At 39.1% G+C, this 19475-nt stretch overlaps 1 protein-coding gene across 1 annotated transcript in view; it reads left to right on the top strand.

The window, feature by feature from the left end:
- Positions 1 to 379: 379 nt before the first annotated feature.
- Positions 380 to 19475, top strand: part of LOC134658509 (latent-transforming growth factor beta-binding protein 4-like) — a 32373-nt gene continuing 13277 nt past the window's right edge. The window contains exons 1-13 of the mRNA XM_063514194.1: positions 380 to 521; positions 12626 to 12800; positions 13332 to 13410; positions 13892 to 14026; positions 14252 to 14426; positions 14841 to 15002; positions 15501 to 15701; positions 16137 to 16286; positions 16478 to 16583; positions 16808 to 16869; positions 17454 to 17582; positions 18087 to 18243; positions 18522 to 19117. Coding sequence (XP_063370264.1) covers positions 464 to 521; positions 12626 to 12800; positions 13332 to 13410; positions 13892 to 14026; positions 14252 to 14426; positions 14841 to 15002; positions 15501 to 15701; positions 16137 to 16286; positions 16478 to 16583; positions 16808 to 16869; positions 17454 to 17582; positions 18087 to 18243; positions 18522 to 19117 — 2185 coding nt within the window. The 5' untranslated portion in view covers positions 380 to 463. The remainder of the gene's footprint in view (positions 522 to 12625; positions 12801 to 13331; positions 13411 to 13891; positions 14027 to 14251; positions 14427 to 14840; positions 15003 to 15500; positions 15702 to 16136; positions 16287 to 16477; positions 16584 to 16807; positions 16870 to 17453; positions 17583 to 18086; positions 18244 to 18521; positions 19118 to 19475) is intronic.

The following is a 19475-nucleotide window of genomic DNA, read 5'->3' as shown; positions in this document are numbered from 1 at the left end:
CTTTTTCATCAAACCCATACGTGTGGGGTATCTATGGATAGGTCTTCAAAAATGATATTGAGGTTTCTAATATCATTTTTTTCTAAACTGAATTGTTTGCGCGAGAGACACTTCCAAAGTGGTAAAATCAGACAGACAGACATCAACGAAATAATTTTGCGCAAGGCGAAACGGAGACTTTACCTTCGCTTCGATTAATAAAATACTTATTATACTTATTCAGAGTTCACACTTATATTGGTTTTGTGCTCAGAAAGCATGGCAATAAGATACCAGTATGGTTCGCAACGCATGCGCGGATCTTATCACAACACCTCAACTATGACCCGACCCGAGCCATTCCACGATAGACTCTGCCGAAGACGCGCGTAAACATACCATGTGTGTAAAATAACTTGCAGATTTGGACAAAATATGTGTTACAAATAATTAAGTTTTGAAACTGTGATATTGTGTTTTAAATATGAAGTTGATAGTGCTATTTGTGTTTTGCGTGAGTTGTCTGGTGAGCGCGCAGGATGGTGAGTTTTGGCGGTTTTATGCCAATTGTTTAAATATTGATTTTAATCATACTTTTCCCGTATGAAATACATTTTTTTTGCCATATGGAAAAAGTCACAATTAGGCATTGTATTTTGTACATATGGTAAGATTATTTAACTATTATAAAACTCCCGCGATACTTCGAAATAATAATTATATTTATAATATCACTTATCTAATTTCGAGCGAAATTCGATGAAAATTAATTATGTGTGGTAAATATAGTTTAGGGTATTTTTACCAAAAATTTAAACAAAATGTGAGTAGTAGAGCTCATACACGTGCATTTTTAAACTCTATTATTCAAAGCAGTCCCGATATGATAAATTAGAAATAAAATTACCTATCTACGAATTTCAAATTACCCAGCACTATCTTTGGACTCTTATTAATTTATATAGGTAAGAAAGAAAAACCTGTGACCTTTAATTATGTAGGTATGTTGCTATTTTAGGACGATGCTCATCGTTACTGAAACGTTGTTAAATACAAACAAATTTTATACTTAAGTATAAACATTATCATGATTGACGGTTTTATCTCTGCCAGGTCGTGGGGTCGTCGGTTCAGATCCGTAAGCTGATCGATTAGGGACGCTAAGTTTGAGACCTAACCTGAACTAGACCTAGTGGCCTGATTTTGTTTGGTTTTTAGAGTGAATAATATATCACTTGCCAAAAATACGTACTAAGAATACGTTCTGATGTGATATTACTTGATTGAATTGCTTGGTGCTAAAATAACAGGCTGATATTAATTGATTACCAATTCCAATTCACTGAATTTCTCAGAATTAATACTTACCGACAATACTTATACGGTAGGTACTTAAACGTAACCCGTGAGCGTGAGTGACTTGTCTTATGAAGGAGTTAATTAACATTAAAAAAGTAAAGCTCTCAAAACGTGTACGTATGCGCATACCTAAACTAAACCTAAATTAGGTACCTTCTTACTTCATGAAACATGGCAACTGGAAAAGCCTAAGTATATCGAACTTGATCATCTATCTATGGCCTTGGCAATATTTTCTCATGTTCATTTAATTTACCTATTCGCTAAAATATAGAAATATATATACATATTAGGTATTATTTGTGCGTGTCTTTTGAGTTTTGATAGTCTTGAGATCTCGCCAATTTGGATACTTTGTGGGTACGTAAATCCCCTGATCCCTATTCCCCTGGTCGGTTACCATCAGTTTGTCACTGACATAAACGCCGTCGAGAACGTAATTTACTTTCTATCCATCCCGTTTGCACTAATATGCGAGTGCGAGCGAGATTAGAAAGTAAATTACGTTCTCGACGGCGTTTATGTCAGTGACAAACTGATGGTAACCTCACGATCCCCGATCCGTTAATCCCTATTAGGGCTTAGAGTTTAGAGCAATAAGTACCCGGTTTAATCGAATTATTTATAATTGATGAGGAAAATAACATGAGATAACTCTGTTACTTGTGTAGGTACCTGCTTAATATACAAGACAAAAATACAATGATTCATCTGAAGGACATGTTACATGTTTATTTAAAGATTCACTCTGTCAATGCTAGTCACGATCCGGTCAATAAGAAACATATGTGTCCTTTATCACCTGCCGGGCTTGGCAGGCGGCTCAAACCATGCTCAAATACTTAACAAGTTCCCCAAGGGCTAGCCAAGATGTCAATCGTACATCGACAAACGCCAAAAGAAAATAAAATATAGCGGGATGAGATATCCTACGGAAAGTCACGTGACTATTTATTATTCGTGTTTAATGTGATCTTGGCTAGGCTCTAGGCCCCCTGATCAGCCTGTAGAAGATCATCTTCGTTCACTCTGGTTTGTCGAATCGGGTCCCAAGACGTAGACAAGGGATAAGTTTACCTAAGTAGACGAGTGGACAATAGAGTCCGTGAGGAAAGAGAAGAGTCTTAGAATGTATCGGTTCCCTTACTTAGGTACATACTTATGTATTGTTGGTCAAACCAATTTGTCAGTCAATAAGAACCAGGAAAACTATACTCATCCTTTTCTTTTGGGTGCTAGTACTAGTGTAAGGCAAAGATAGTATGATTCTGTGGGTTATTCCCACTAGTTACCACCAAGTTGTTACCAGTGGTAACTACTGGGAATTTTTTTCCCACCTTTTACCACCACCAAATTTTGTTAGAGTTAAATTCCATTAAAAAAAAAAACAGTATAAAATAGTATAGTATAAATATAGAGTGATTTTGAATTACCGAATAATATCACTTAAAAATAATCTAAATGGATTATTAAATTTATCCTTGCATATATATTATAGTTTTTGCACTAGTACCGGTTAAACTGTTTCAATATTTTTTCGTCACTTTTAAGGCAGTTTGCTAAAACATTAATCGACTTAATAATGATTTATTAAATCACTCTATATTATTTTTTTATTCTGTTTTTATTAGTATTTAACTCTAACAAAATTTTGGTGGTAACTACTGGGAATAAAAATTCCCACTAGTTATTCCCACTGGGAATTATTTTTCCCAGTAGTTACCAGTGGTAAAAGGTGGGAAAAAAATTCCCTGTAGTTACCACTGGTAAGAACTTGGTGGTAACTAGTGGGGATAACCGATTCTGTCTATGTTTGAAATGAGACAGTTCTTTGACAAACTATACCTATACCTATTCCACGACTTTTCTCTTTCCTCACAGACACTAAAACATTGTTTGGTACAGTGACGTTCAGATGAGTGCAAGGACATTGTTTACTGTATTATTTACCTACAGTACCTACAGGTACTTAATGCCATAGACGTGTTAAAGTGGCCGGTTGACCCGCACCCATAGTAACTAAAGACTATCGGATCAGCGTCTAAGCTCCTGAGAACGCAAACGTTCAGCTAAGCTGCACTAAGCTAAAAGATCGTAAGTGAAGGAATTAATCGAGTATTATGTGTTATTTTTAGTAAATAAGGTAAATGGGAGCAGGATTACAATGCTTTCGATTAATTGTTCAGGTGTATAAACATATACCTATAGCTGTCATATAGTGTGCTATCTCATAAAAAAATAGATATATTGGCGTAAATTTTGCCGATGAACTTCGGGACTGCACGCCTCATCAATGAAAAAATATAAAAAATTTAGAGACAATTTTATTTGGATTTCAGTTAGTTATTATTTACCTTTACAGAGTTAAATCAGTTATCAGAGTTACAAAGTTCACATGCATTTTTTAAGAACTCTATTCATCAAGCATTTATAAATTGGAAAAATTAGTTTTTTAAGTAGCACCTAACTGCCAAGTTAAAGTCGACCATTGCGCAGCAAAGTGCACCTACCTATTATATTAATAAAAAAATGGTGAACTTTCAAAGTCCCAAATATCCTGCCAAGACTTAATTAACTTAAAGAGCACACGCTGCGCTGATGAAGAAATAACACTAGGTGGACTAGTTAACGATACCCATGTTGTACTTAATTCAGGCCATCAGGGGCATCAGAGGGCCTACCGCGAACCACGTTCGAAGTGTTGCCTCTCTATCGCACTTGTAAATTCGTACGTAAGTGTGACAGGGAGGCAACACGTCCAACGTGGTTCGCGGTAGGCCCTCAGGCTATTGAGAATCATAGAAGCATCATAATGTGTATTTACATGCAATTTATTTACTTCGTGTTAACACTTAAAATCAAGTAGCTTCCGAGTAATAGACAACACAAAGTGGTTTTTTATTACTTATCCTACGATTGTAAGAACATATTAAACTCTTTATTGCTAAACTTGGACCACACGGATCTGTGCCGAGACGCCTGTACCTACATATAATATGTTAAAGACCCACCACATCGTGGCGTCAACCATATTGACGCACTCTTTGATCATGTGTGTTGTCCTTATTGAAATAATGTTAAATGTAAAATCAAATTTAGCTTTTAAGTACTAACATTATTTTTTAAGAATTTACTAACAAACATAAGATCACTGTTATCTTTATTGAATAAATAAATTGAATTGAATTTACGTTACAGAATGTGTTGCAAAATGCGGCATGTACTATATGTCTTTAGGTACCTATTTTATCGTCGTGCTTATCACGCATGGTATGGCATGAGATACAGGCTCTTGTCTCTTACTTACCTAGTTTAGTAGTAGTACTACCAAATATCACGACCAATTCTCTTCTTGGGTCGATTTTCTATGGATAAAACTTATATGTACCGCAATAACGAAATGTATCATACGTATGAGATATAGTGGCGGGATTGAGTTAGATACGTTACATAATGTACAATGTTTCCATAATCATTATGTAGGTACTTAAATTGTTTCCAAGTATTAACAACTTTTTGCTCCATTATAATTATAAATGAATACGAAGAATCTCTCTTAAGTCATCGCTTAAGTTTTTTGCCCTTGCCCCAATATGAGAGGCAAATATTATACGATGCTTAAGTATAGTTACTATACCTACACTTAATGTTCTTTGAATGTAGGTACTAAAATGAAAACCCAGTTTTGTTCGTAAAACAATTGTTTTTTTGTACAGCGTTTGGGTCCATCACAAATTTAAAATAGATGCAAGTATTTTATGAATGTAGGGATGCACAATGCACATTCATAAAGTTCACGTTTTTAATAGCCGAAATTTTATACGAAAGGTGGAGGGACTTAATCATTAATCATACAAATAGCCAATAATCTGAGGACGCAAAAAATATATTAAAAAAAGGAAATTTTAAGCTTCTTAAAATAAGCAAAACAAAAGTACAACTCTACTAGTCGCGTTCAAGCAAGAATCCTCGGAAAAACTGTAGGTGTTGGTTACCAACGGATTAGGCATACGTTTACCTATACCTACAGCAAATGTCAGTCGTTATGTTTTTTGCAACCCTTCTCGGTACTCGACTCTAAATGTCAGTACCAGTAGCCGCTAATAGATGGTTGATATACATGACTAACATCAACCATAAACCTATAAATATGATAAAGATATAGCTACCTCATAATATATAATTCAGTACATGTACATCATCATGTCATTTCAGTACATGAAAGTTAAAGATAGATGATCTTTAGAGCTACCGATTTGACCTCCTTGTATGTTCAGCGAAAATAAAATGTAACTGCATATTAATAAATCTCAGAACCGTACTATTAATATGGGAATTATGTATCATTGGCCTAAGCTCTTTAGGTACCTAACCCTCATATAACGGGCAGGTTTTGTTGCGTGGTAGGTACCATAACTATGAATGCGTGTGACCCGGACCTAAATGAATCATAGACACAAATCATTAATTAAGTAAAATGTTCATAAATGATCCAAGACAAGGTCTACAAGTGTCATTACATGCGGTTAGTTCATTGCTTACTATTTGCATCCCAAGTGGATATCATATTATTCACATCAAACACGTGACAGTGATAGAAATAGGAATGACTTGGCTCATATTCTAATAAATAAAACAGTAGCTATATTTAATTTATAAAACTTGGATAGGGCGGTGTAACCAGATGGAATACCTACAGAAAGAAAAGGAGAGGCGTAGGTACCTACCCTAAAAGGAGTAGGCACCCTAACCTACTCCGAAACCTAAGCCCGTATGTATAAGTTTACCTACGCTTATTTATGTGAGTATAGGCACTAAAGGATGAAAATACGAGTCACATTTTCATCATCATTGAACACTATTCCAAAGTCGAGGCATTCTTTTCCAATTGGACGTTCGAGTTGTTAACAGACACGTTGGGTTTAGTGGCTTCTTTACGCGAACGGCGCTTTTCTATTTTTATGCATCTTGAAGATAAGGCTGCAAATAGCTTCGATGACTCTCTATGCAAGCGTGAAGAAGAATTCGTGACAACGCTACGTAAACGTAAGTAATAATAGTCGTAGAGCCTATTAACTGTCTGTGTATGCCATAGCGAAAATTCTGTATTAATCTTAGTTATTTTGCTATACATGCGTGACGAGAACTCCTTGATGAACTTGTCTGCAGTATTTTTTATGCGTAAAGTAGCGGCCCTGCCAAGCTTTGCTGCCTCAGTACCCAAGTACGAGTACGTCTGGTACTTGGGTGTTTCTTTATCAAATCGTAGAGAATCGGCAAAAAGCTCCTTCATTTTTTTACGCATGCATAATGAAGAATTTGCTGCATCGTGGCGTATACGCAAAGAGTAGTGTACGTATTGTTTATCTGTTTCTTTTTGTAGTTTCATGTGGAGCTTGGTGAAATTTTTTGTGTGCGCGCTCGAGGAAGAATATATGTATTCCTTCGCTGTACCTTTACTATTACGTGAGGCGGAGTACCCGTAGGAAGCAGATGTCTTATTGCCCATAAATGTGGAAGGGTACATGTAACCATTATTTGCCATCACATTACCCGTGCAGGCAGATGTCGCAGGGAGTAGCGGAGGTTGCAGGGGGTTGTAGGGAGATTGTATATTTGGGCGTATACGTACGGAAGGGTGTGGAGCTTGAGTTATCTCTTTAACCGTACGTGGAACCAAGGATTCGTGGGATGACCATGCAGTTTTGCGTATACCTGTGAATGGATCTACGGGAGCTTTATCTGTTTCCTTGAACGTGCTCGACGACGAGTAGGAATTCAATGTGTGTGTGCGCAAATGAGTCGTAGATCCTGTATGAGGGTTTGCTGTCTCTTTTCCCGTGCGTAGAGCAGAGGACTCGAAAGTAGATGTATGTTTACCTGTAGATGGGTTCGCGACAGGTTTAGCTGTCTCCTTGGCTGTGCTCGGGGTAGGCGCATAATAAGGATTAAACGCGTCTCCGCGCATATATGTCGGAAATTCCGTATGAGCTTTAGCTGTCTCTTTACCCGCGTCTAGACCCGAGGATTCGTAGGTAGATGTATTTTTGCATATATTTGTGGAAGGATTTAAATGAGTCTTAGCTGTTTCCTTGCTCGTGCTTGGAGTAGAGTTTGTATACGTAGATGTGACTTTAGGCATAGTTTTGGTAGAATGCTTTTTAGAAGTTTTGGTTTTTGCTGCATTTTTAAGCATTCTTTCTTCTTCCTCCTCGTCCATCATAAGAGCCACAAGCCCTAGCAACTTGACTTTAGTCACAAAGTCCGGAGCTTGGTATGACATCTTGCTAATTATATTTGATGATCAAACGAACTTCTTGAAGTGAAGTTCGATCGAAATTATATAAGTCACTTCATTTGAAGATATAATTTTAAGACGCGTTTCACAGTTGCTCTTGCGTCTTGTAAAATTCTACATATCGTAATTAAATTCTGTCCTACAACAATATCTTAGTAGGTAACCCGTATTTTCGGGATGCACCTATGATATGAAGAGTGATACTAACAATTGTGTCAACTAGAACTTTGTGATTATTTATTAAATTTTATTATGCTCTTTGGTGTCAACATCATAGACATATGATGAGATTAGGTACTCTTTGGTGGGTTTAGAGTCTGTGCGGAAAGAGAAGAGTCGTGGAATGTATGGGGCCCAATACAATCCACGACTTCTCTTTCCGCACAGACTCTAGTGGGTAGGGCAAATTCTCCCCCCCTCTCGCCAAGAGAGGGATAAAAGAGCGGCGAATCCAAAGGCGAGTCCCACACACCGTGCGTAAACGCATTTCCACTCCGTCAAAAAAAAACAAAACTGTTGTCAAATCGTGTTTGACTGTTGTCAAGTTTAGTGATACAAGAAAAATAGGAAACCTTATTATATTTAAGTAATACACATTACTATTGCAAGTGTCGTTACTACGACACTATTGGGAATATTACGCGAAACTCTGCGCAGGGGGCGCCGCTTCTACAATCCGTCACAATTTAAGGGTCTACCGCAAACGAGAGAGTCGAAATTTGGTTATCTTTAAAGAGGCAGATAGCTGAGTTTCAAACTGGATTGTGCAACATTAACGCAACCTTGTCGCCGCGTACCTACCTAAGGGGGCCTTAGAACGCCACCTACTTCAGCTGGTCGCAGCTGAAACATTTTAGTACTAGAGTCTCTGCGGAAAGAGAAGAGTCGTGAAATGTATGGGACCCAATACATTAAAGGTAAAGATAGTTTATTCAAGTAGGCATAATTACAATGCGCTTATGAACGTCAAATAAAGCTAGGTAGACCGGCTCCAACCCTACACCTCTGCCCCGAGAAGATTTAAGTCCCCCCTCAATTGGATGAGGGTATCCCAATATGGGACCGGCAACAAACTCGGCGGGACACATCTTTTCAAAAAAAAAAATTACATCTTATAATTAACATGCATTTCGAGAAAATAAGTAAAAAAATAGTTATTTATTTGTACAACAAGAGATCAAAGTTTGATATTTCTTCGAGTGCTTATTTTGAGTCCGGTGCAAGCGAAAGATTCTATACTAGATTCACGAGCGTAGCGAGTGAATCTAATTTAGAATCTTGAGCGTAGTAAGGGACTCAAAAGCGCACGAGATGTAAATAACTTTGATCTCGTGTAGTTCACAAAACTTTTCACCTCAGAATTGAGAACATATTAGAGAACCCGAAAAATGTATTCCTTCTTCATCACTTACCTCTATTCACTCATGTTTTCTTAAGATATACCAACAATTAAGTTTTCACCTCAGCAGCTCGAACACTTTCCGGTTAAACAATTAAGGTTCAAAAAGAAATCACCTGTGCCGTGGGCAACTGACGAGCTGTTTGGACATATGCAAAATCACCGCGATCTTCACGAAATACGACGTCAATATCCTAACAACCCGATCATATTGGACTGCATAGATCATTACTCGAAACTCATCAAGTCCGAGACGCTCCGAGCCCGTCAAAATCACATCGAAACCAGACTGGCAGAAACCATGAATCCTTCAAAAGAATTGTGGAGGATTATAAATGAGGAGATAGGTAAAAAATCAAACTCTCAGACGGTTTGCATAAAAAAACAAAATGATGATGTGTATATGTCTCATGAAGAGGTTCCGAATGCATTCAACTCCCACTTTTTGAACATTGCTAAAAAACATGCAGTAAACAGTGATGAGCAACTGTCCAAACAGTACGTCAGTAGGCACTTAGGCGGCACTGATATACCGTCATTTACACTTCCTGTTGTTACTCGTGAGCTTTTGGATAAAACTATAAAGTCAATGTTAAAAACTAGTACCACTGTAGATGTATATGACATGTCTCTAAATATCATAATAAGTATATGGCCTATTATATCTGAAATATTAGTAGTTTTAGTTAATGACATGTTTCAAGCTGGAATATATCCGAATGTGCTAAAAAATACACGTGTATGTCCGGTGTATAAAGGAAAGGGTGACAAGAGTGATGTAAACAATTATAGGCCCATAACGATCGTACCTACCGTCTCAAAACTTGTGGAGTCCATTTTATCATCTTCTCTAATGACCTATTTAGAACAGAATGCTTTACTCACCGACAATCAGTACGCCTACAGACAAAAACGCTCCACTACTATGGCAGCACATAAAATCGTCGACTGCATTTTGACTGGTCTAGACGACAGGTACAAGATGGCAGCCATACTGTGCGATTTGTCTAAGGATTTTGACATCATTAGCCATAATTTGCTCTTAAATAAATTAAATCTGTATGGCATAAATGGTTCTGCACACAAATTGTTTGCATCGTTCTTGTCTGACCGTCAGCAAGTGGTGAAAATGTCACTCAATGGCAGAAAATATGTTTCAGACACTGGTAATGTAAATTTGGGCATTCCTCAAGGGTCAGCAGCCGGTAATACACTGTTTTTATTATTTGTGAACGACTTACCCTCTGCAATCACAAATGGGCTATCTGTGTTATTTGCAGATGACACAACTGTTGTCGTGAGTGCAAAAACACACGCGCAGTTAGCCGAGGGAATACATGATGCGTGTGACCAGCTACAAACATGGTTTTCATCAAATGGCCTACTGTTAAATATAGTGAAATCCAATGTGATGATGTTCTCGGGTCGCAGTATCACAGTGCCTCCATGTATTAGTAACGGTCCAATGCCATTATGCAATGAAACAAAATTTCTGGGTTTCATACTTGACTCGAATCTCAACTGGAAGTGCCATGTCGATCAGCTTTGTAATAGGTTGAGCAGTTCTATATTTGCTTTAAAAAAGCTACAGCCTCTGATATCAAGGAAGTCACTCAAAGCTGTATATTTTTCGCACTTTCACTCCTTGATGTCATACGGTACACTGATTTGGGGAAATTCCACAGATGCCACGAGAGTTTTAATTCTCCAAAAACGTGCTATCCGTTTACTAGCTGGAGTTAAGCCAATGCACCACTGTAAGGAACTTTTTAAAAATAATGGTATAATGACACATTATTCCTTATACATGTTTCAAGTTCTGATGTTCGTGAGAAGGAACTTGTCCTTGTTCAAACGTGTCGAAGTCATGGGCAAACAAATCAGATCGACGGGAAGACTGCGAACAGTGCCGCGTCGCATGGCACTTTCATGTAAGAATCCGCGAGTAATAGGCCCAACTTATTACGAACGTCTACCCGCCGAATTAAGAACTGAAATATCTGACGAAGCATTTGAACGTCGACTGAGGAACTTTTTATTGAATAACCCATTGTATTCAGTGGACGAATATATGGAATTAAAATTGTAATAATTGTTTGAAATTGTATACCTACTTTGTTTATGTAAAATTGATTTTATTTGACATTCGTTCTGATTTATTATTCTTACCGCTCTTAGTATAAGTATGACGATCATTATGAGATACCTACTATATATATTTTGTTTGACATGTATTCCGTTATTTATTTACGTATTCTGAAATTTCTGAACTTAGCTTATAAATTGTTAGTGTTAATAGTTTGTATTGTTTTTTGATTATCATTGTTGACATTTTATAATTATACGTTTGCATGCTACATTATTGACGACCATAATGTAAATTCATATAGATTAGCGTAAGAATAATTTATACTGTAATTTATCATTATGAAATAAATAAACTAAACTAAACTAAACAATTAAGTTTTCACCTCAGCAGCTCGAACAAGGGTACTTTGCTACTTAAAAACAGTGAGCAAAATCGCATTTTGCTCATTTTGTCTCACTCAGTGAGCAAAATGCGATTTTGCTCACTGTTTTTAAGTAGCAAAGTACCCTTGTTCGAGCTGCTGAGGTGAAAAAACATTCTACGACTCTTTCTCTTTCCGCACAGAGTCTATTACTTTATGCATCTAAGTGTTCGTAAGTCTATCAATCATCATTACATAATTTGCCGAGAACACTTGTTGACAGGATTCGCAATAAGTACTAAGCTAGAAATAGCGTCGTAGGTGTGTAGATTATCCAATCTAAGTGCAATACGGACTTTGCCGTACGACGTCATAGGCATAAATCTTGCCCCTTGTTTTGTTTGCCTTTTTTGCACCTTGAGTAAATAGGAAGATGGCGGTTAGAGTCCTTCAAAGCTTTGCACCGACTTAAATCGAACAAAGTGAGGGAGCGTCATTATAATCGTTGTTTTCATAGAAATTTTGACATTACTCTTTGCTTTACCCTCCTAAGGCCCAAGGTCCTTCCTATCTATAGTACCTTTTCAGCTCGATGTAATTTAAACCATGTTCAATTGGAACAGAGTCGTTTTTTCTTTGTTTCGTTCAATCTTCAAACAACACAAAATCAACTCTATTTCCTACGAATTAGATTGAAATTTCAGTGGCTGGGCCTTAGGAGGTTACCATTACAAATGCTATGCGAAGTTAGCTTGATCCGATTGTAGCAAGTCTTGCTGTCTTGCTAACTAACGCAGATCCAGAATTTTGCATTCATTTTCCAAATTTCCAAAAAGTTAGGTCCTGAACCTAGTCGCTGTGTGACGTGTATGACACATGCACGGTGAGCAATTGTTATTGCCCCTATTGATTATACAGTAAAAGTATAAAACTTTGCCCATTAATATCAATTTTGCCCACCGCGACACAGTTCAGTAAAAGCGAAATAAGTTAAAAGTAAATGTTACAGATACACTTTCTGAAAAAAGTGAAACGGTGGGCAAAGTTATGTTTAAGGGCAAAGTTTTATACTTCTACGGTACTTCAATTTTGATTTATGATGTGTAAACATGTGGTGGACATATATTCTTTGGTTTCTAGAATACGCAGACGGCGACGACGTGACAGAAGCATGCTGCACACACGGATCGGACTCGGCGCTGTCTCTGTCCTCAGCCCCAGAGTGTGGAGCCCTAGGGCTCCCGGACTACATAGAGCCGGAGCAGGAGGCCACGTGCAGGGCTAGCGTGGCGAGCTGCTGCCAGGATCACTTTAAGTAGGACTTTAATTTTACCTAAAGGGGCATTCCACGAGAATGTCGCTTACGTAACGCTTTTGTCTTGTATGTAGGGTTTGCACGACGGATCCGAAATGTATGGGAATATCCGCGGATCCGGATTGCAAACCCTACTTGTATGGCAGCTACCTCAATCAAATCCATTCATATCGAACACGATTCAAAGTGCCTATACGCCGTTCCTTTAGGTTTATAAATAACTACGCATTAAGTTGGCATTAACATGGAGATTATAGGGAGATTTCACCTCATTCCCATGCAATATTAATCTTATCTAGTCGCTCTAGGCATAGAGAAAAAAATACATAGATTGCTCACTCCATACATCAGTTTTGGTACCAAAAAGTCTATTAATTTGTGTCTACATCTAGCATCGAGTAGCGGGCATCAAAACTGATGTATGGAGTGAGCACTCTTGACTTACTATATTCCTCTATGCTCTAGGTTTTATTTATACTACCTATTTAAATGATTTAGATACAACATTATGTTTTTACTATGTACTTTCAGACAAAAGGATGATTGTGCTGCAGGTGCTAAGTATGCTGCCAGCAAACGATGTAGTGTACCAAGCACAGACATCGGAAAGGTAATTTGCATTTACCGTCATAAATTGACGTCTACAAATAATATATCGGTACGGGAATAAAAATTAAGCCATTGCAAGAAATGATTAGGGCGCAACCTCAAAACGCTCTCTCATAGTTTTTGGGAATTTAAAAAACGACTAAAAATTAAACGCGTTACTATCAAACTTTATCATTATTAGGTTTGTTTAAATAGGGCAAAATGGATGACTTGAGCATCTAATATTCAGCCTAAGTAGGGGTAGTAGGGTAGTGGGTAGCAAAGGTAGGGTAGGGTAGTTTCGTCCGAAATATTAAATCAGCTTTTTGGATTAAAGTTAATCCAAAAGGCTGATTTAATATTTCGGCTGATCGAATGTCGGTGTTTTCTATGAGACAGCGACAGTAATTTTTTACGTGACTTTGGGATGTCCATTAAAAGTTGTCTAGTATGATTTACTTTCTTCAAAATTTGGTTAACACACCTTGTAATATATCTTTCAGACATGTTGCGAAGAGTGCAAATTCGGTGCACTAACAGGAGAGTCCCAGGGGGTCGAGGCATGCGGGGGTCCTCCCACGGCAGACGTTTCTTCTGCCTCATACCTGAGGAAGACCTCTTATTATACGTGCTGTGTTGTAAGTTTCATTCCTATTTACTAAGTTCTGGATGATAGAAACGTCCATTCGTCCATGTAACTCAAGGTGAGGCATCCAGGAACCCTTCAGCAAAGCGTCCTTTCTGCACCTAAAGGGGTCCACAGATTACCAGTTCGCCGGACGATGTCGGCCTGCAAACTTTGGAGTAGGTACAGGCCGATTAAATACGAAAGTAGAACCAACTAAGAATTTAAAATATTTCAGGAAACTGCAACAAAGCCGACGACAACCGAAGCTCCGCCAACGACAACCACAAAGGCAGTCCGGCGTTGCGGCCCTGGGTCCTGCCGGGCGGAACAGGACTGCGAAGATAGTGAGGGCGTTATACGATGCCTGTGCCGCAGCGGCTTTAGGAAACAAAAGGATGGCTCTTGCAAAGGTTGGTTGTTGTAGTTATTATCATCATCAATCTTACTGGACACTGGCTTCTTCTGTAAGATCCGATCTTCGACTTTCCTTCTTCAGACACTTTTGTATTTTTTTAAGTAGCTGATCGTTACTGGTACGCTTAATGATTCAAAGCTAAGACCCCAAGTAAATGCAAGTATTTATAATGGTACTTACTACTATTATTCTAACTGTGAAGCTTATACTTGTATGATATGGAAGTTTTCTGAGTCAAGGAAGCTCACTACTGCCTCAATGGTTCAGCCTATTCACTCTTCAGCTTAAAAGATGATAGATTGTATTTTCCAAGCATTAGCAAATCCTAAATTGCTGTGTCCTTACAGGGTCTGTATTACATGTAATATAATAGCAATAAAGAAGAGAGGAGACACATTTCTCTTTGTAGATATCAATGAGTGCGCTGAATCCGCTGATAATCTCTGCACCCAAGAGGACCACGTGTGCCACAACACCCCGGGCTCCTACAAGTGCGTGCCGCTCAAGAAGCGAGAGGTGCCCGGCTGCCCGCCGGGGTTTAAGAAGAATGTCATCAACCAGGTGTGCGATGGTAAGTGCATATTGTCCTAAAACTGCACTAATCTCTTTCATAATATTGTCTTCGGTTACCGCGATAGGAGTTTTTCCTCAGTCACCCGTTGACCACGAACGCTATATACAGTGTAAAGGGTTCGAAACGTCGGGATGTAGTATAAATTCAATATACGCGATATCATCCGTTTTAATAGTTTTATTTCATAATCTCTTTCAGTTAAGATTTTTTTTCTCCAGCATAGGTACATAGACAGCACATACAGATTGAAAATATAAGTAACTGTTTTCAAAGGCTACCATACATAAAAAGTCATACGCATCTATCCGTAGGGTTTCGCCATGTTATCAGAGCTAGGCTATCTTACCAGATCTTGTAGCTATTATCTGAGGCCTATAATAAGGTTGAATCAGGCTGAAACTATTAAAATACGAATGCGATTCTAAACTCGATTCATACTTATAGGTTTCAGACAGTATAGTGTTGAACTTACCTTGCCTACATCTTCCTTTCCAGATATAAACGAATGTCAACTCCCCCGCCCGCCCTGCCCGAAGTACCTCTGCGAGAACACCATTGGGGGCTTCAAGTGTAACGGCAAGCCTGGGACCCCGGCCGTCGAAGGTGCTACCGAGGCTGCACCCGTAGAGCCCCCTGCAGGCCGGAACGACATATGCCCTAAGGGGTTCAGGGCTGGTGCTAATGATGAGTGTGTTGGTGAGTTTCAATTGTTTCAGTCAACCAGTCAAAACAATATAGATAACGGAATAGGTTCATATATGTTAGTTCATATATACCCGTAAAGTGAAGGAAACTTCCTTATTTAGTGGTCCAGTATTCATCCTCTTCAACATAACGCTTTCCCGGTTTCATTCTAAAGGAGCAAGGAGTACCTACGCTTTGGCAACCTAATCACAAGAATTAAAGTAGGTACCTACTAAACTTTAATGAAAGTTCCAACCGCCGTTCCAACTAGGCATTATTGGATATTCTCACAATGATTTTTTCACCAAAAAGGGGCTGAGAAATATCGTCTGATTAAAAAACTCATTAGAACGGTACGAGTTCAAACTCGCGACCTTCCATTTGAAAGTCACACACCTGGCTGCTAGGCTACCAACGGTTGGTCGATAGTTCAATTTTATTTTCCAGACATCGACGAATGCGAAGAGCACCTCGACGACTGCCAGCGTCTGTCGCAGCACTGCATCAACACCCACGGTGCCTTCTTCTGCCAAGATCACGTCTCCAAGCGATGCGCTCCTGGCTTCAAGGTCAACAGTGGTACTGGTATCTGCGAAGGTAAGTCTAATATTTAATAAACTCAGAAAACTAACATTTCAAATGCTAATAGCATCTGTCCCGCATAAGGTGTCAGTTATTTAGGGCCCAGCTAGGATATGGCTATTTTCCCGTGATCAGAGCTCATAAGAAACCAAGTAGGTTCGTAGTCACGACTTTAAATAAAGAGGTACATTTTAATGTGTTCCCAGATATTAACGAATGTGAAGAAGCTTCAGAGGTGTGCAAGAGGAACCAAGTTTGCGTTAACCTCCCAGGGGCCTACGACTGCAAGTCCAAAATTAGCACCTTACCTAAGTAAGTTCACAATACCTACAAGTCCATATTGTGCCCGTTCCAGAAAGTTGCAACAATTCTGGGATTTTCCTAAAAAAATACTGGATATAAAAAAATCTTCCATATACTGCTTCCTAGAAATTTTGGATAATTTCCTTCAGTTTTAACAGAATAGAATAAAAGTGATCCGTAACCCGGTTTGCTAGTTATAGCAGAAAGTAATAAATGATCTTTTGAAATTTCAGGTTAGCCTCAAAAACTTGCCAAGAGGGAACCAGGATGCGCGTGGGAAGTAACAAATGCGATGGTAATGTTATAAGATCAGTTTTATTTGTTATCCTTTTAACCTTGTGGTCACCGCCCATCTTGTGGAAACTTTCTAGCATAATATAAAATAGTTATTTGTACAACAAGAGATCAAAGTTTGATATTTCTTCGAGTGCTTATTTTGAGTCCCGTGCAAGCGAAAGATTCTATACTAATTCTTCTATCTAATTTAGAATCTTGAGCGTAGTAAGGGACTCAAAAGCGCACGAGATGTAAATAACTTTGATCTCGTGTAGTTCACAAAACTTTTCACCTCAGCAGTGAGAACATATTAGAGAACCCGAAAAATGTATTCCTTCTTCATCACTTACCTCTATTCACTCATGTTTTCTTAAGATATACCAACAATTAAGTTTTCACCTCAGCAGCTCGAACAAGGGTACTTTGCTACTTAAATGAGTGAGCAAAATCGAATTTTGCTCATTTTGTCTCACTCATTGAGCAAAATGCGATTTTGCTCACTGTTTTTAAGTAGCAAAGTACCGTTGTTCGAGCTGCTGAGGTGAAAATACTATTACCTACCTTTCAGACCTACCTCCTTTAGACCCTTATTATACGTTTCAGACATCGATGAATGCCGAGAGGGCACTCATCTCTGCGACCAGTTCCAGAACTGCATCAACACATTCGGCGGGCACGAGTGCCGCTGCAAGAATGGGTTCGAGCTGGACTCTACATCAGGGTCCTGCGAAGGTAATGTCCTGTTTAACCAAGTTTTAACTGAAGTGTTGATTTTACATCACGTGTTGTCTTGTACTGCGCAACACAGGAACTCCCCGTTTATCAGCCCAACTCTGTCACCTGACTCCTTAGCGTAGGTGCCAGAGTTGGGAAACCCTCCAACGCGCATGGCCTTTATTAACTAGTAAACTTCACGTGACTGTTATAGCGCAGTCCTTTATTCCATTTCGCCATACTCTTCTCGGTATGGGTGACCCTATTGAGAGAGATGGGGAAAAACAAAGTTCACTTTATAACACCGGTTTATTCTGACTCCAAATATCAGAAGGTTACTAAGTTTACACAAGGACAGGACCAGAACCAGGCGGCGCCGCGGTATCGTACTATAGTTAGAAGGTGTGTGCGCACTGTATGCCTTGCGTTGAGCGACTGACTGAACTAAATGCTCCTTCGAACTGTATACCAAAAATGCTGACTCTAATCCGCGTCACCGCCATGTCCCTACACTCTTTCCAGATGTGGACGAATGCGCCATGAAGCTGGACAACTGCGGCCCCGGCCTCCATTGTCTCAACGTGCTGGGGTCGTTCACCTGCACGCGTCGTGCCCCTACTTCTTCTACCACAACCACCCCCGCACCCAGTTCAAACGACTACGAGTACTATTACACTGAGTAAGGTCTTTCTATAATGAAAGAATAGAATAGCGCCCGTAACGGCTTGCGAAATAACCTCTAGCCGCCCATACGGCAAACCTGGCAAGCAAAATGAAATTTTATTTTGTCAACACAAAGTTCAAATTAGAATGGAACAGGAAACCTTTTTATAGGTCTCTGGGCGGCTAGACGATAAAAGTAGCTCATCCTACCGAGTGCACCAATACGTATAAATAATATTCCAAAAACAAAAACAGTATTACTCATACATATAGTTTACATTTATAAATGTTCAGCAGTGATGAAGATCCGACCAACGACACACGAAATCCAGGACCACTAGGACCCGGACCAGAAGGTGCCAGCAAACCTTCTCCTAAACCTATTCCTCCTCCGCCTCCTCCAAAACCTACTACCACTTCTACCACTACAACAACTACCACCACCACTACTACTACAACTCCTAAGCCTACTACTACTCCTGAACCTACTACTCCTAAACCTACTACTCCTAAGCCACCTCCACCCAGACCGTATCGACCACCCTCTACCCAATACGATCCTTTCGGCAGACCGACTAGACCATACACCAACAGACCACCCAGACCCAACCCAACAAACCCTACTCCACCAGAAACCACACCTAACCAGGAACCCCCTAGAAGACCTGAAAATAGACTCCCTAACAGTAACATCCCTCCGACGACACCAGAGGTAGTTGAAAAAGAGAAGAATCCAGATGGAGGAGTCGAGTTGGACACGTCGGAGCTGCCTGAGGACAAGTGGACGAACGTTATTGGGAAGGATAAAGATAATGGACCGGATGATTTTGATCCGAATGAGCTGCATTGCCTGAATGGATATGAGAAGAATGCAGCGGGTGATTGCGTTGGTGAGTGAATTCCTTTTGGTTAGATGGATAGTTAGTATTAGTAGAGTCTGTGCGGAAAGAGAAGAGACGTGGAATGTATGGAGTCCAATACATTCCACGACTCTTCTCTTTCCGCACAGACTCTATTGGATGTTATGAGTCGATTGAGTTTGGACAACACAAAATCTAAATTCTTAAAATAGGTTGAGGCCTCTATTTTGAAATTTTGAATTTATAATTTTGTACGAATATTTTACTAAGTACAAATATTTGACAGTTTTGCGGTCAATTAAAATAATTAAAAGGATAATTTGAAACCTTGTTAAGGTGTACAACAAAACCAGTGTGATTCTCTATCTAATATTAGGTAGCTAAAAAC

The sequence above is a fragment of the Cydia amplana genome, chromosome 22 (genome assembly GCF_948474715.1).
Source record: "Cydia amplana chromosome 22, ilCydAmpl1.1, whole genome shotgun sequence".
NCBI lineage: Eukaryota > Metazoa > Arthropoda > Insecta > Lepidoptera > Tortricidae > Cydia > Cydia amplana.
The sequence above is the reverse complement of the archived record's forward strand: the minus strand, read 5'-3'. Positions and strand labels throughout refer to the sequence as shown.